The sequence below is a fragment of the Puma concolor genome, chromosome B4, assembly GCF_028749965.1.
Source record: "Puma concolor isolate L17-30 chromosome B4, mPumCon1.1.hap2, whole genome shotgun sequence".
Classification (NCBI taxonomy): Eukaryota; Metazoa; Chordata; class Mammalia; order Carnivora; family Felidae; genus Puma; species Puma concolor.
The window spans coordinates 136,326,096-136,341,463 of NC_141673.1; the positions used below are offsets into that span (position 1 = coordinate 136,326,096).

At 45.3% G+C, this 15,368-nt stretch overlaps 1 protein-coding gene and 1 long non-coding RNA gene across 4 annotated transcripts in view; one reads left to right on the plus strand and one right to left on the minus strand.

Annotated features, from left to right (window-relative positions):
• TAF3 (TATA-box binding protein associated factor 3) overlaps nt 1-15,368 on the minus strand; it is a 184,824-nt gene that overhangs the window by 166,813 nt on the left and 2,643 nt on the right. For all 3 annotated transcript variants that reach the window (XM_086714997.1, XM_086714998.1, XM_086714999.1), the window contains exon 2: nt 12,452-12,694. In XM_086714997.1, coding sequence (XP_086571123.1) covers nt 12,452-12,694 — 243 coding nt within the window. The remainder of the gene's footprint in view (nt 1-12,451; nt 12,695-15,368) is intronic.
• Nucleotides 4,790-9,796, plus strand: LOC147579536 (uncharacterized). The gene is made up of 2 exons (XR_015254053.1): nt 4,790-4,898; nt 8,293-9,796. It is a non-coding gene; the product is annotated as an uncharacterized LOC147579536 (long non-coding RNA).

The window sequence follows — 15,368 nt, forward strand, 5'->3', positions numbered from 1 at the left end:
GAAATACCCATTATCTTTAAAAACCTACTTTAACCTGGGGCACCTTGGTGGCTCAGTCAGTTAAGCCTCTGACTTCAGCTCAGGTCATGATCTCATGGCTCCTGAGTTGAAGCCCCGCGTCGGGCTCTGTGCTGACAGTTCAGAGCCTGGAGCCTGCTTCAGATTCTGGGTCTCCCTCTGTCTCTGACCTTCCCCTGCTCATACTCTGTCTCTGTCTCTCTCTCTCAAAAATAAACATTAAAAATTTTTTTAAAAAACCTACTTTAATCTTTATGCTGCAGTTAAAAACCATTCCTAAGGGTAACAATAATAAGCAGGAAAAGTACCATGAATAAAAAAATCAAATAAGATATCAAAACATGACTTTTTCTCAAGTAACCAGACTCAAGAGATCAATTTGAAAGGAAAAGAGAAAAAGTTGAAGAGTCACAAGACAAACGTTTCTGTTTTTATACCTATGTTCCGAGAACAATACCAGGGTAACAGATGACGCTGAGACTAAGAAACCTGGGATGTGACTGTCATTTCTGCCACTTAACAGCTGGGTTACTTTGGACAAGCTACGTCTTGACACAGCTTCCCCATCATCCTGAAGAAACTTCCCTAAAGACGGCAGTAACTTTGTCCGCGTCCTGAATTTACCTCTCAGGCCTCGTCATAGGACTTGAGGTTCACGCGATAAAAGGCGGAATGCAGAATGAGTGTAGGATTTAAAGAGGAAGCAAGACCGGTGTTAAGTTCTCGAGACCAGTAAAACCAATAACACACGAAGCGTGAGGTAGAGATACACGTTACACGGGCACCACAGGAGCGTGGCGAGGGAGGGGAGCTCGGAACCAGCCTGAGTAAAGATACGCAGGCCCACAGCTCCTCTGGGAAATAAAAGCAAGTTTGTGATCCTGGACATGAAAGCCTGAAGCTATCGGGGGCAGGAAACCACCATGCAAACTGGACAGAAGTCTGATTTCAGAGGCCTCACCTAGGTTTTCACCAAGAGACCTGTGATTTGAACGTCATGGGGAAGTCACCAAGTGTCAGCCCTTGACAACACTTCAGACGCAACCCGCTGGCTCAGCTGCCGTAGAACCAAGGAGAACGAGCAACACAGTGCACCCAGTTAATGGCCCTGGGTACACAGGACAAACCTGGCCCAGACCCCTGCCCTCCAGCCCTGCAAGGTGGCAGGGGAAAACAGCTGAGTGTTAAGGGAAGGGCCGTGGCCTACTCGAGGAGGACTCAGACGTGAGGCTGGACTTCGGGGCCAGAAGAAACTCCGCAAGCCCGTCCGCTAAGAAAACCGGCTTGACGATGGTACCTCTCCACTTAGGAGTGTCCGACCCAAGCAGACATTTCCAGGAACCACAGAAAGAAAGGCCAGGAGCGGGCAGGAAGGGACATCTTATCCATCCACCTTCAATCCCAGTTCTTGTGCAGGACTCGACCCACAGGCGGTGCCCATAAGGACAGCACTGAACAAAGTCAGCTAAATCCTAACCCAGCTCTGCTCCCCATCCACGGCGTAATTTGAGGCGATGCAACTTAACGCACCCCTTTTTTGGGCTTTAATTTCTCCTCTGTAAAGTGGGAATGAAACTAGCATCTGCTGTTAGGGGCCGTTTCAAGAAGAAATGAGATAATGCTTACGAATACATCACGGGATATCTAAGATAAATCATCTGAAGGCTGCCTTTATTTTTCTATTTTCAAATAAACACAAATATTAGTATTTTGGCATCTGAAAAACAGTACAAATGTCCTCATTAACTTTCTTCTATTCATTAAGTGATCCAAACTGTGAGAATAAACATCTTTCTCCACATGATTAAAATTTTTTTTTAATGTTTATTTTTTTTATTTTTGAGACACAGGGAGACAGAGCACAAGTGGGGGAGGGTCAGAGAGAGAGGAAGACACAGGATCTGAAGCAGGATCCAGGCTCTGGGCTCTCAGCACAGAGCCCAATGCGGGGCTCGAACCCACGAACCGTGAGATCGTGACCTGAGCCGAAGTCAGACGCATAACTGACTAAGCCACCCAGGCGCCCCCTCTACACCATTAAAGCTATTTTCACTTCGGATGCAATAAGCCATGGCTCCCCCATCGACATGACTGGTTCTCCTTGAGAAAAAGGGTTGTTCTCTGTGACCGTAAGAGGCAGGAAGCTGACAAAGTGTTTTATGCGGTGGAATAGACATACTTCTTGTTGAACAGTTTGTTGTGGAAGATAAGGCCAGTTCAGACAAAAGATAAAGGTTTAAACAAAGGGATAAAATTAGCAGGACTGGTTATGGGAAATGAAGAAACAGAATGAGGGAAGGGGTCAAAGACACATTTCGAGCTTGAGTGACTAGGTGTTAGATGTGCCACCAACAGAGAACATACAAGCGTGGGGGCACCTGGCTGGCTCAGTCGGTTGAGCGTCCCACAGGCTCAGGTGGTGATCTCACGGTTTGCGAGTTTGAGCCCCACGTCGGGCTCACTGCTGTCAGCGCAGAGCCCGCTTCGGATCCTCTGGCCCCCCCACCCCTCCCTGCCCTTCCCCACTCGCGCTCTCAAAAATAAACATTTTTAAAATTTTTTTTTTTTTCAACGTTTTATTTTTATTTTTGGGACAGAGAGAGACAGAGCATGAACGGGGGAGGGGCAGAGAGAGAGGGAGACACAGAATCGGAAACAGGCTCCAGGCTCCGAGCCATCAGCCCAGAGCCCGACGCGGGGCTCGAACTCCCGGACCGCGAGATCGTGACCTGGCTGAAGTCGGACGCTTAACCGACTGCGCCACCCAGGCGCCCCAAAATAAACATTTTTAAAAAATAGAGAGTACACGTGTAGTAAGAGTGGCATAACGTGTGCAGCCTTTGGCATAGCGATTTGAGGTGCCCATGGGAAACGTGGAAACGGCCACCTGACAGCTGGGTGTAGAGTCTGAAAGGTGTAGAGTCTGAAAGGTGTAGTAGGGTGCAAGTTTGGGGAGTCATCGTACACAGCTGCTTGTCAAAACCATGAAAGTGGATTAGATCACACGTTGAAACTATATAAAGTGAGAAGAGCAATAGGTCAAGAATAACATTTTAGGAGCACCAACATCTTAGAGGTAGGGGAGCAACATTAGATGAGCCCATGAAAGGCACAGAGACTGAATTAATAATGGAGCATTAAAGATATCTTGTCTCTGAAGAAAAATAGTTTCAAGGGGCGCCTGGGTGGCGCAGTCGGTTAAGCGTCCGACTTCAGCCAGGTCACGATCTCGCGGTCCGGGAGTTCGAGCCCCGCGTCGGGCTCTGGGCTGATGGCTCGGAGCCTGGAGCCTGTTTCCGATTCTGTGTCTCCCTCTCTCTCTGCCCCTCCCCCGTCCATGCTCTGTCTCTCTCTGTCCCAAAAATAAATAAACGTTGAAAAAAAAAAATTAAAAAAAAAAAGTAGTTTCAAGAAGTGCCCAACAGGTGATAAATTTCAGCAAAATAGGTTCAGTGAAGGGAATCCTGGGAAGAAAGTGGCAGGTGTGGCAACGTAGTTTTTGGATCTCCCCAAACTGTATAAACATGCAGCAACATAACGAGGTAACAAAGTATACCCATCAACACCAACCCCCAAGAGCCACAAAGGTCAAGTAGCTCTCCGTGCAGGTGGGCAAATGGTGAGAAGCAAAGGGGAGACTAGCCCAAAGAGGCGGTGCTCCCTGCAGGCCCGGCCGCCTCACATGAGACGAGTGGCCCAGGAGCTGCAATGGATGTGACTGCTTCCAGGATGGGGACAGGTGTGGGGGGGGGGGGGGGACAGGAGCCCATACAAGATCTGCAGAGGCTGCCGGAGGCTGGGCCCAGAGGTTTCAAATCCACCCCTTCACTGCTCCGTCCAGGACAGAGCCTGCGAGAAGAAACCTGCTAGGGCCACACCACGACTGAGCAGAAAAGGAAGACTGACATCATGGAAAAGAGAAGATCCAAATCAAAGCAGTTAAGAAAATCGCAAGTCTCAGAAAGCAAGCTGCCTTTTCTGAGCACTTACACCCAACACCGGAAGAGGGAGCACTGGGGACTTCCTTCCCAACATTCAGAAAAACTACATTCACACACCCCATTTCTATAAGAAAAAGGAGATTAAATCACCAAAACAACATCCCTACAGACGACGAAAGTTCACGAGAAACATCCTCAAAAACCAGATGAAAACACTTATCGTACTATTTTTAAATGGTCTAAAAGATATGAAAGAACATAAATCAAAATTAGAAAAACTAAGAAATGAGGTGACGGAATTCAAGAAAGTAGCTGTGTGGTCTGACAATGTGTATATGGTGCAATCGTAGGACTGCACGAGCAAAACAAACAGACAAACCCAAATTGGAACCTGTTTCGGTCATCATGAAGGACAGTGTTAGTGTCACCGCCATACGTGTCATCTAGGATATGGGAGAGGAATACTTTGGAATGTTCTGATTATATCCTCTTGTTTCTCCCTGGGAACCAGAGTACTAGTTATGGACAAGAGCACCTACTGACCTGACAGTAAAACACCCCATTGGCCTGAATTTGAGTTGCAAATATCTGCACGAACTCATGAGGCTCCCTCCCTGTTCTCCGTCTATCCACATACCCCGATACATATATTTTTGAGTATACGTATTTACCTACTGCCTAGAAACAATGACCAGTAGTAACAAGTACTCCTAGTATCCAGATTATGGACTTGAAATACCATTTCTCCCTGGAAAATGACTGCAACTGTGGGACAAGAACATACAAGATAAGCCGAAAACTTATCTTGTGTGATAACTGTGATAATGCGAGGCTGCAAGGACGCTACTGAAGGCTACTAGCGTCACGTGAGAAGGATTCAGAAGCCAGAATGAAGAAGCCGCCGCTGGCCAAAGATGGGACAATCGAGCTGCAATACGGGTAAGTCTTGGAAAGGAAGAAACCTACCAGATATGTTTAAAACTGTGAGTTCATAATGATATTTAAAAAAAATAACTAATCAGTCCTCTATGGATGATAAAGGGACCACTTCATTGTCTTGAAAACTGGGTATACAAAATGAAAGAGCATTTCACCTTCAAGCATTTACCTTCCTTTCCCTGGATGAGCTGTACCACCAAGTAACTAAACAGTGAATGAGGGAAAGGCTTCCCTCATGACATTATTCTACCGAGAGAATGAAATAAAAACGAAGTGATAGAATATTGCTACCTTGCAACTCCTAAGGGATTAATGCTCGCACCGGGCATCAGGCATCAACCAACGCTGCTAACATCAAGCAAGTGAAAACGAGGCGTTATCAGCCTCCTGGCGAAGGAGTGCAACAGTCCATGTATCTTGCCCAAAGTATTGAACCGGGGTCTGATTAATCCTCAGATTCTCGCTGCCAGTGTGCAAAAACACACTGAACTGCGCTATGAGCACACGATCAGCAAAATCCACTGTGGGAAATCGCTCTGGTCAAATGACCCAGATTCCTCAACAAATAAATGAAAAGGTAAGAAAAAGAAAGGGATTTGGCAGGGGCAAGGGTTGGGGGACCTGAAAGATGAAAAGAGACTGAAAAGGCACGTAACATTTTAGGAGGAGGGTGAAGCAATTAACCTAAAGGACCTAGGGACACACATTTCACAGATAAAACTAAAGACAAGCAGGAAGTAATGCCTACAAGGGTAGCCCAGTGGTCACTTCTGGGGGACGGACGAGGGACTGTGACTGCAGTTGGGCCCACGGGGTTGGGAGGAGCTTGTGGGGTAGCTGGCAGGGTTTCATGTCTTGAACTGGGACATGATTTATTTTTTTTTTTTAATTTTTTTTTTTTAACGTTTATTTATTTTTGAGACAGAGAGAGACAGAGCGTGAACAGGGGAGGGGCAGAGAGAGAGGGAGACACAGAATCTGAAACAGGCTCCAGGCTCTGAGCTGTCAGCACGGAGCCCGACGCGGGGCTCGAACTCACGGACCGTGAGATCATGACCTGAGCCGAAGTCAGACGCTTAACCGACCAAGCCACCCAGGCGCCCCGAACTGGGACATGATTTAAAAGGTATTTGCCTTACAATAATTCATGAAGCTACCTCTCCCCCCAAAAAAGAGCAGGTAGGAGAAACAATTTCATTTAGGTCAGGCATTTAGGTAGTAATTGGTGATCTCAGTGAGGGCTGTTTCAAGAAAGGGATGGAAGCAGAAGTCAGACTGCAGCAGCTTGAGAAATAAATGGTAGGTGTCAGACGCAGAATTTTGACTTAAGGAGTCACAACGTCTCGCGTGAAAAGATCTAGAAGGATTCATGCTTGTTAAACAAGATTACTCTTGGGAAACGGGAGTATAAGGAAAGTGAGCAGGACCTTTTATTTTTATTTATTTATTTATTTTTTTTTTTTATTTATTTATTTTTTTTTTCAACGTTTATTTATTTTTGGGACAGAGAGAGACAGAGCATGAACGGGGGAGGGGCAGAGAGAGAGGGAGACACAGAATCGGAAACAGGCTCCAGGCTCTGAGCCATCAGCCCAGAGCCCGATGCGGGGCTCGAACTCCCGGACCGCGAGATCGTGACCTGGCTGAAGTCGGACGCTTAACCGACTGCGCCACCCAGGCGCCCCCCCTTTTTTTTTTTTTTTTTTTTTTTTAGGACCTTTTATTTTAAACTTAATACACTTGGTTGGAGTGCCTGGGTGCCTCGGTTGGTTGAGCGCCTGACTCTTGATTTTGGCTCAGGTCACGATCTCACGGTTTATGGGTTTGGGCCCCGAGTTGGGCTCTGCGCTGGAGGAGCAGAGCCTGCTTGGGATTCTTTCTCTCCCCAACACCCCCCACCTCTGTTCCACCGCTGCAAGCATGCACTCTCTCTCTCTCTCTCTCTCTCAAAATAAATAAATAAATAAACATTTTTTAAAAAACCCTTTAATATACTTGGGCAATAGTTAATTTTTCAACACATTTGTTACTTTTGTTAATTATTTTAAACTTTTAAACGTTATTTTTTAAAAGGACTTCATACTAAAACCAGGCACCTCTGGGGAAGAAGAGACACATCAAAAGGGCTCCAAATAATTTCTGCGGAAGAGTTTCATGGATGGAGATACTCCACCTTCAGGGAGGGGCGTATAACTCCCAACTCCTTATGTGTGGGCTGCACAGGGCAACTTCTTGCCAAAGAGGACAGCATGGAAAGGGGGGAGAGAGTAACTTCAAGGGGAGAAACTGCACAGACACTACCTCAGCCAGGTGATCAAGGTCCACGCTGACACTGATAAATCATGTCCACAGTGATACAGTGTAATGACAATGGAGTCTTCCTCTCCAAAACTAGTAACCCAGTCTGATCATGAGAAACACCTCGAATTCCAACAAAGGGGCATCCTATAATATATCTGACTGGTACTCCTCGAAACGGTCAGGGTCATCGAAAACAGGGAAAGTCTAAGAAAGTCACAGCCAACAAGAGCCAACAAGACATGACAATAAAATAATGGGCATCCCGGATGGGGGCCCTGGCACATAAAAAGGACGTTAGGTAAAAACTAAAGATAATGGATTTTAGTTAAGAATAATGTAGCAATACTGGCTCATTGATTATAACAAACATAGCACACTAACGTAAGAATAGTAACAGGGGAGGGGCGCCTGGGTGGTCGCTTAAGTGTCCGACTCGCGATTTTGGCTCAGGTCATGATCTCACAGTTCACGGGATCAAGCCCTGCACTGGGCTCTGTGCTGACAGCGTGGAGCCTGCTTGGGACTCTCTCTCCCTCTCTCTCTCCCTCCCCCTCCCCCACTCACGTGTGCACACACATGCACACACACCCCCCAGTCAAAATAAATAAATAAACATTAAAAAATAACAGGGGAAACTGGGTACAGGATATAAGGGAACTCTGTCCATATCTTCTCAATTTTTAGGTAAATGTAAGACTATTCTAAAGAATAAAGTCGGGGTGCCTGGGTGGCTCAGTTGGTTAAGCATCTGACTTCGGCTCAGGTCATGATCTCATGGTCCGTGAGTTCGAGCCCCGCGTCGGGCTCTGGGCTGACAGCTCAGAGCCTGGAGCCTGCTTCGGATTCTGTGTCTCCCTCTCTCTCTGACCCTCCCCTGTTCATGCTCTGTCTCTCTCTGTCTCAAAAATAAATAAAAAACATTAAAAAAATTAAAAAAAAAAAAAGAATAAAGTCAACTTAGAAATTTTTAAAAATAGAAACCCTAAAAGCGGCAACGGTATAGTATCTTTACCAAGTTTAAGTTCAGATGGATACGTTTCTTGCCATAAGCAAAGCCCAATAAATGGTTTCCATTTCTCCTGTCCTCACACAGGTATGCTGAATCCATCAACAGACCACCTAGAAGACTCTCACAGACCAGCTGATCTAGTCACCGCACTCAGAACCCAACGACGACTCCGGCAGAAGATGCTATTTTCAGACGCTGCTCAGCACAACGGAACAGGGAGCAAAAAGTACGTTACCCATGTAAATCTGCAAATGTGTATGGCAAGCGGAGGAGAGAATGTTCTTGGATAAAACACAGGTACCGGCCATCAGAACTGTAACAGTCCAAGCACAGTGTGCATTTAAAAAACATTTTCAAAGCGGTCTCATTTCTAAACATCAAACTGGATACAGCAGGCAAAAACTCCTTCCGTATCATCTCCTCCTGCATCATCTCCGTGCCACGGTCCACTCGCTCCTCAGCCAGGCATCCACCCCGGCCCAGCTCTCAGGTGTGCATTCCCTCGGCCCCTAAGCCCATGGTGAACACCATTCTAGATTTATCCTGATTGCAGACTTACTTCACAAATGTGGATCGGATTTCACCTGCAAACTGCTTAAGAGTCAGGAAGGTGAAACGGGAAGAGAGCTCACGCTGCTGCGTCTGTGTCTCACGTCCGATTCTATACAAATGACTCACAGAACCTGTCACTCAATCCTCACGAGCGTCCACGAGGTAGATATTCCTAAGCCTATTTTACAGATGATGAACGGAAAGTTCCGAAAGGCACGGCGACCTGGTAAAACGACAAACTCAGTGAGCAGCTGGGTGGCTCCCCGGGGCCCACGATGTCTGTACCAGCACCTGTCCCTACCCCTCACCAGAGCACCCCCGCCGCAGCAGGCAGACAAGATGCTCCAGTGCTTCTCCGCCACGAGCCAAGTCGAAGGGTCAGTAAGTGGGTCGTCTCCTGACAGTACTTTGCTAATGATATTTTACGACCAAAGTCTGGCCCTGTCTGTGGCTCTCAAGGAAAACAAACAACCTGGTGAACAAGCATTATCATCCCAGGTGTGATAATAACGATCCCACCCTCTGCACCGCGAACCAGAATACTAGGGGCTTTCTAACAGGCTGTACCCGTGGGGAAAAGAAAGATTTCAGATTGTAAATGATTTATTAAATTGACTTGGGAGGCTATATTAAAAAACGGTAACTCTCGGACTGCATTTTATATCCCTTCCCTGAACAGGAGGAAAAGGTTTGATAAGCATCTTATTGTCCTGCCTGTCACTTATTGCAACCTTACGAACCATATGCATACCTTATGAATCAGCAGTATTTCTGCTCCTTGGAGAATGTGTAATTGTTGTTAGCTGAAAAGGGAGTGTTCAAGGCTTATGCTATTTCTTCTTAAAATGCTTACAATTTCTTTTGCCTAAAACTTCAAATGAAGTAAGATTCTCTTCTTGCTTCAAATGATCCAGAAGAGAAACTCAAAAATTTACTGCAGTAATTTCAGATCGAAGTCAGTATCTAAAATCCCTAACCACGAATTTCCTTGTGTATCCTTTGCATGCTATGAAAATAAAACAAGTGGGACTAAGTACTTAAGAGTTGACTGTTGTCAAAGTTCTGAGCTTAATTTTCAGTAGTGAGCTTGATAGGACTTATTACATTATTAAAAATGACTCAGTAACTCTCTAAGTGAATAAACGCAGGTTCTGCACGGACCAACGAAGAGCCTGAATCATGGATTAAGATAAATCAAACGTCCATCTGAGTCCACATTCTGTAAAAGGCCAGAAGAAACGTTAAGTGATTTATTAAATAGGAGGTATAAGACGAGACAGAAAGATACGTAAACCACAAAATGGATTTAGAAAGCTCCAAAAGGCACAGAGAAAATGGACGAGAATGTTTTAAGCAGAGAAGATAGTAGCTCCTGTTCAGAAACAGGCCAGCTGAGAGTGCACGAAGTCCTGGCTGGCCAACCTTACCACGGATCCCCTGGTATGAAATCCACGATCACCCATCGTCCAGACAATCGCTAAGTACCAGTTACTTAGGCCAGCGCCGCTCCGTTAGTCTCCTCCTGTGTGACACGTTAACTTCTCTCCCAGCGCTGGATTACCGTTCATGTTTTCTGAGCACAATTCCAAAGTTTGTACTTCGTGTACTACTTCTAAGTGGCCTTTCCGCTAAAAACTTCGGAGCCACTCAAAGATGACTCTTAAAGCACAAGAGGGCACATCATGGACTAACAGCGCTGCTTTCACGAAGATGTCTAGGATGCTTAGTCAATCACACTGAGTGACAACAGCAAAGAAGGAAATTCCAGGCCTCCTTGATATTCACATCTGGAAGTGAAAATGGAACCCTCTGCAATCCAGCTACTAACCGGGCCTCTGCCCAAGAAACCCTCTTTTGATAATGTTGATACTGAAATGCATTTGTTATATTTTTAAAATAAACAAATACATGCTTAGAGAAGCTGTAACAAATACAGGCTTCTAAGATCAAAGACGCTGCCATAGGGAATGAGGGGTTTACAAGGACAGACTTTCCACGGGGGTTATAAAGAGTAAGATTCAAATACAAATAAATTCAAAGGTGAGGAGGAGACAGAATCTTAAACAGTTACTGAGGGAAGTTGGGATGACTGAGATGCACGTGTAGATTTCTAAGTTCAAGATTTAACTCAGTTCGAGAACATTTATGGAAGGCACGCTTTGTGTGATACTGATTCCGGTGAAACTGATTCCTGCTCTCAGTGGGTATTAAATCCCCAAGACCATGTGGTGGAGACGTGCTAAGCTGACAAGCAAAGTCAACTTCCCAAGCAACTCTTATCAGAAAACTATGACACCTCCCAGGGCGCCTGGCTGGCTCAGTCGGTTAAGTGTCTAATTCTTGATGTTGGCTCAGGTCACGAGCTCGTGGTTTGTGGGTTCGAGCCCGGGGAGGGGCTCTGTGGACAGAGCTGTCCGCTGTCTGAGGACAGCGAGGAGCCTGCTTGGGATTCTCTCTCTTCCCCTCTCTCTCTCCCCCTCCCCTGCTCGTGCTCTTTCTCTCCCTCTGGAAATAAACAAAAACTCTGAAAGAAAGAGACAGAAAGAGAGAAAGAGAGACAGAAAGAAAAGGAGAAAGAAAGAAAAGTATGATACCTCCCTACCCAAATTTTCACACGGCCGCAGCTAGCAGCAAGCACAGATACGGTGCTTCATTCTCAACACATTTAATTTCGGCGCCCGCGCTCATCAGTAGGGCCGCCGCACCCAAGATCCAGAGTATGTGATGATGACATACTAGCCCACGATAAATCTCTACAGTGGAGGGCCAGTTTTTGCCCAGTTCTTCCAATGAGGCAACACTGACACACAGACTGTCAAACAGTTTAAAGCTAGCCCTGAAACAAATGGGGAACACTCCAGAATGCCATTGACGTGGAATATAGGAGATTATGAGAAGTGAACTGTAAGAAAGTGGAACCTTAGGGCATTGCTGGTGGCAGGTAAAATGGTATAAATGTAAAGGTAAAAAGGGAATGAACTGCAACTTCTCCATTTTTGCAAGAAAAAGTATTTCGTATCGATCGACCTGCACGAGACCGTGAACTACTTACGTGTCTCTTCAGAACCTCAGTGAGCCTACACGATCAACATGTAAAACCACGCAGGGGAAAAGGGTTCTGCGATGATCAACTAGTCTGCCTCATGAGCTGTTACACTTTTTAATCAAAAATTTCATACGGCCAAACAACACACACCTCTACTCATCGTTCAAAAATGGAGCTAACGCGGCGTAACACTAGTGAATATTCACTCACTCACTGTTCCCGGTGTCATCCAACTCACATTTAGGAAAATGAGGCGAGGAAAAGAACCGCCTCAATTTTCCTTTATGTTGCAGAGGTTTTCTGACTTATTTAATACCCCGTTCCCATACAATGCATCTACTGAGAAGCTTCTCTCTGTGATCACATTCTGTTCTTCCCTACTTAAAATTTACGGAGGAAATAAACGCCTCATTAGACATAACCTTGCCTGTGCCATGGCTCTCCCTCATACCGCCACTGCAAGTGTCTGTTGGCTTAAATGTCAGACCAATTTGTAAATAACCTTAAAATATTTTGATTACATTTCTAGAATTTATATGCTGGCATAGCATTTTATGGAATTCAGTCAGGAAAACTAAGAAGACTAAAAACCCATCAAGATAGTTAACAAATGCAGGAGTAAGAAACAAACAAGAAATCACAAACCTTCTTGTGAAGACACAATGGGTGGCATGTAATCAGGAATGTATTCTTTTCTTTCCTCTGCATCTTTACTTCCGGGTTGAGGAAATTGAAGTACATTGTTCTTACTGACAGGAAATGAAGGAATTTGATGTGGGAAAGTGACAGGTTCAATATTGTGAATATAGTCTTCTAGTTCATGAAGACTAACCCCCATAAGCTGGAAAGCTTCGCTGACATCATCCAAAATTGGGTCTGTTCGGCCATCTGGAACAAAGTCAAAAGCCATGCAAATTATTTCAAGAAAATTCCACGAGTATTGTTTTTTAAATATCAAGAAAAAGTATTACGTTCATATGTATCTCAGAGTCAAACACAGTACATATGTTTAAGAGTTTTTGGAAAGAATTTAATAGATTTTAAAGAAAACCTCATACTGTTTACAGCTTGGAAAGGTGATTCCTAAAGTCAGCTTGAAATCTGATCTGACCGCCAGATAATTCATTCTAACAGTCAGCTAGCGCAGAATACATCATCGGAAGCAGTTGACGGGGGAACAGTGGCTGACAAAATGCAAATGCTCAGTAAATGTTACTATTACTATTTTTTCCTCGAACAACTAGCACCCCGGGCCAAGTAGGTGTCTACTACGCTTTCACCACTGTTCACTGATGCCTCTCTGGAACCCAGCACAGTGGCCGGCATATAGTTGGCGCACAGTAGGTATTTGTGGGATGAACTACCCTGGTTCCTCCCCTCCCATCCCGGGGGTCACTGTCTCCGGTTTCAGCGACCCGCAGTCCCAGCGGTCCGGAAGCAGATGCTCGTCCTCCTGACTTATCATCAGAAGGTCAGGAATAGGCGCACCCCTACTACAATACCTACGTCGTTGGCCTCACTGCGCCGCGTCACGGACGGATTTTATCAGCTCACATCACAAGAAGGGTGAGCACAGTACATTCAGATACTTTGAGGGACAGAAAAAGATCACTCACATAACGTTTGGTGCAATATACTGTTATAATTGTTCTAATTATTATTGGTTATTGTTGTTATTCTTTTAATGTGTCTAATTCATAAATTAAACTTCATCACAGATATGTAGGTACAGGAAAAAAAAAAAAACCCAACATAGTATATACATAGGGTTCCGTACCATTCATGGTTTTAGGCATTCGTGGTTTTAGGGGTTCTTGGGATGTATCCCCCGTGGAGGAGGGGAGACCACTGTTTGCCACTGAGTCAAGTTTTTAAATCCAAGAGAATTTACAGAAAACACTTATATCATAAAGATAATTTATATATACAACTTAAATGTCATTAGAAGACAAGATACAAAGTTCAGGTGAGGTTCACTTTACAAAAGTGGTTTGTTTGTTTATTTATTTATTTATTTATTTTTACTGCAATCTATGATCACTTCAAACTCAGTATGTCTGAACTTAAATCATGCTGTAAAATGAAAGTAACCCAAAGTTCATAAAAATTTAGACACATGCTTGCTCGCGCCTACGAAAAAGGTTCTGGAAGGATATGCGTCCAACCATTGACAGTTGAAGGGGCTGAGCGCCGGGGCACAGGGGGAAGCGGGAGACTTTGCCTTCTGACCTCAAACACTTCTGTAGTCTCTGAATTCCGCTACAGGTAGGGGTTAGTCACTCCCATGATGCAGAAAACAGAAGGGATAAACGAAATCAATATTCATCCTTCCTCTTGACGACATGGTTAAGATGAGCTAAGAGAATAGTCCTTCTATTCCTATGAAAAGCTTTCTTCTCCTCAGTCCAGAAAAAAAATGAACATCTTGAATTTGTCCATATGCTTCGCAATTTCAACCCAGGGCCTTTCGGTTCTCCACCCGCCCCCCCCCAACCCATTTTGGGCCACGGATTTCAGAACTTTTTCTGTATCTCTATTCCTACCATCGCTCTCTCATTCAGCTTCCAGTTCTGGTCACTGGAGTCTCTCCTGCACCTTGCACTCAGTGAGAGCGCCATCTTCTTAAAAGACCGCTCTTACCACACTGTTTCCGTCCTCCTCGGAAGCATGCAGTGCTTCCCACCAACGTCGTCATTCCCTCACCGTCCCTCCCAAAGCGGATTTCACTCCGCTGTCCATTTTCCTGTAACACCTTCCTAGTGAACCGGCGACACGTGTCAGGCTGGCCACCTCCCTGGCCCCCCCATCACACTCCATCCGACCTGGATGTCCCAGGTTATGCTCTTCTCTGGCCCGGGGTCCGCTCCACTCCAAATCTCAGCCTTCCCGGAAGTAATCCTGCCCCAGCCCACGGCCCACGCCCACCTCTCCTTCACCTCAGTCCCTTTGCATTCACTGCCCAGACCAGGCAATTGGTGAGTGACAAGTGCTAGTCCCGAAGGGTCATTCTGAAATATTCAGCACCTACTTTCAGTGCACACGCACATACTTAATCCATAATACAATGCACAGAGAAACATCTGCCCCGCGTGCTTTCAGAAATCATAACCTTAGGGAAATTTTAAAATGCATTATTCGTTGAATTCATGGCAACTTCCGATACTTGCTGTAACTTGAGAGTCATTTTTTAAAAAGGAGCGAACGCCACCAGTTTGTTTTGTTCACAGTCTGCACCCCTGTCCCCACCTTGCGGGCAGGGGCTGTGCCTTAGGACATCCAGGTCTGTAACGCAGCGCTCAGTTCTTAGTGGTCCTCAGTCAGTGTTGTCAAAAAGACAAAGAGGAGTTAAAGGATTTAAAGAATACAGGACTCCATAGTGGTAACCGGAGGACAAAATTTGAGTTTAAAACTAGCACAGTGTAGGAAAAAGAACCTAACAAAAAGTCTGTAACTAATAAATATACCAGGGATCAGCATTGCTAATAAGCCACAAAACCATGATGGAGGATAATGAACCTGATAGTCACATTCTCACTAAAAGCAAGGAAACTGACTACACAAA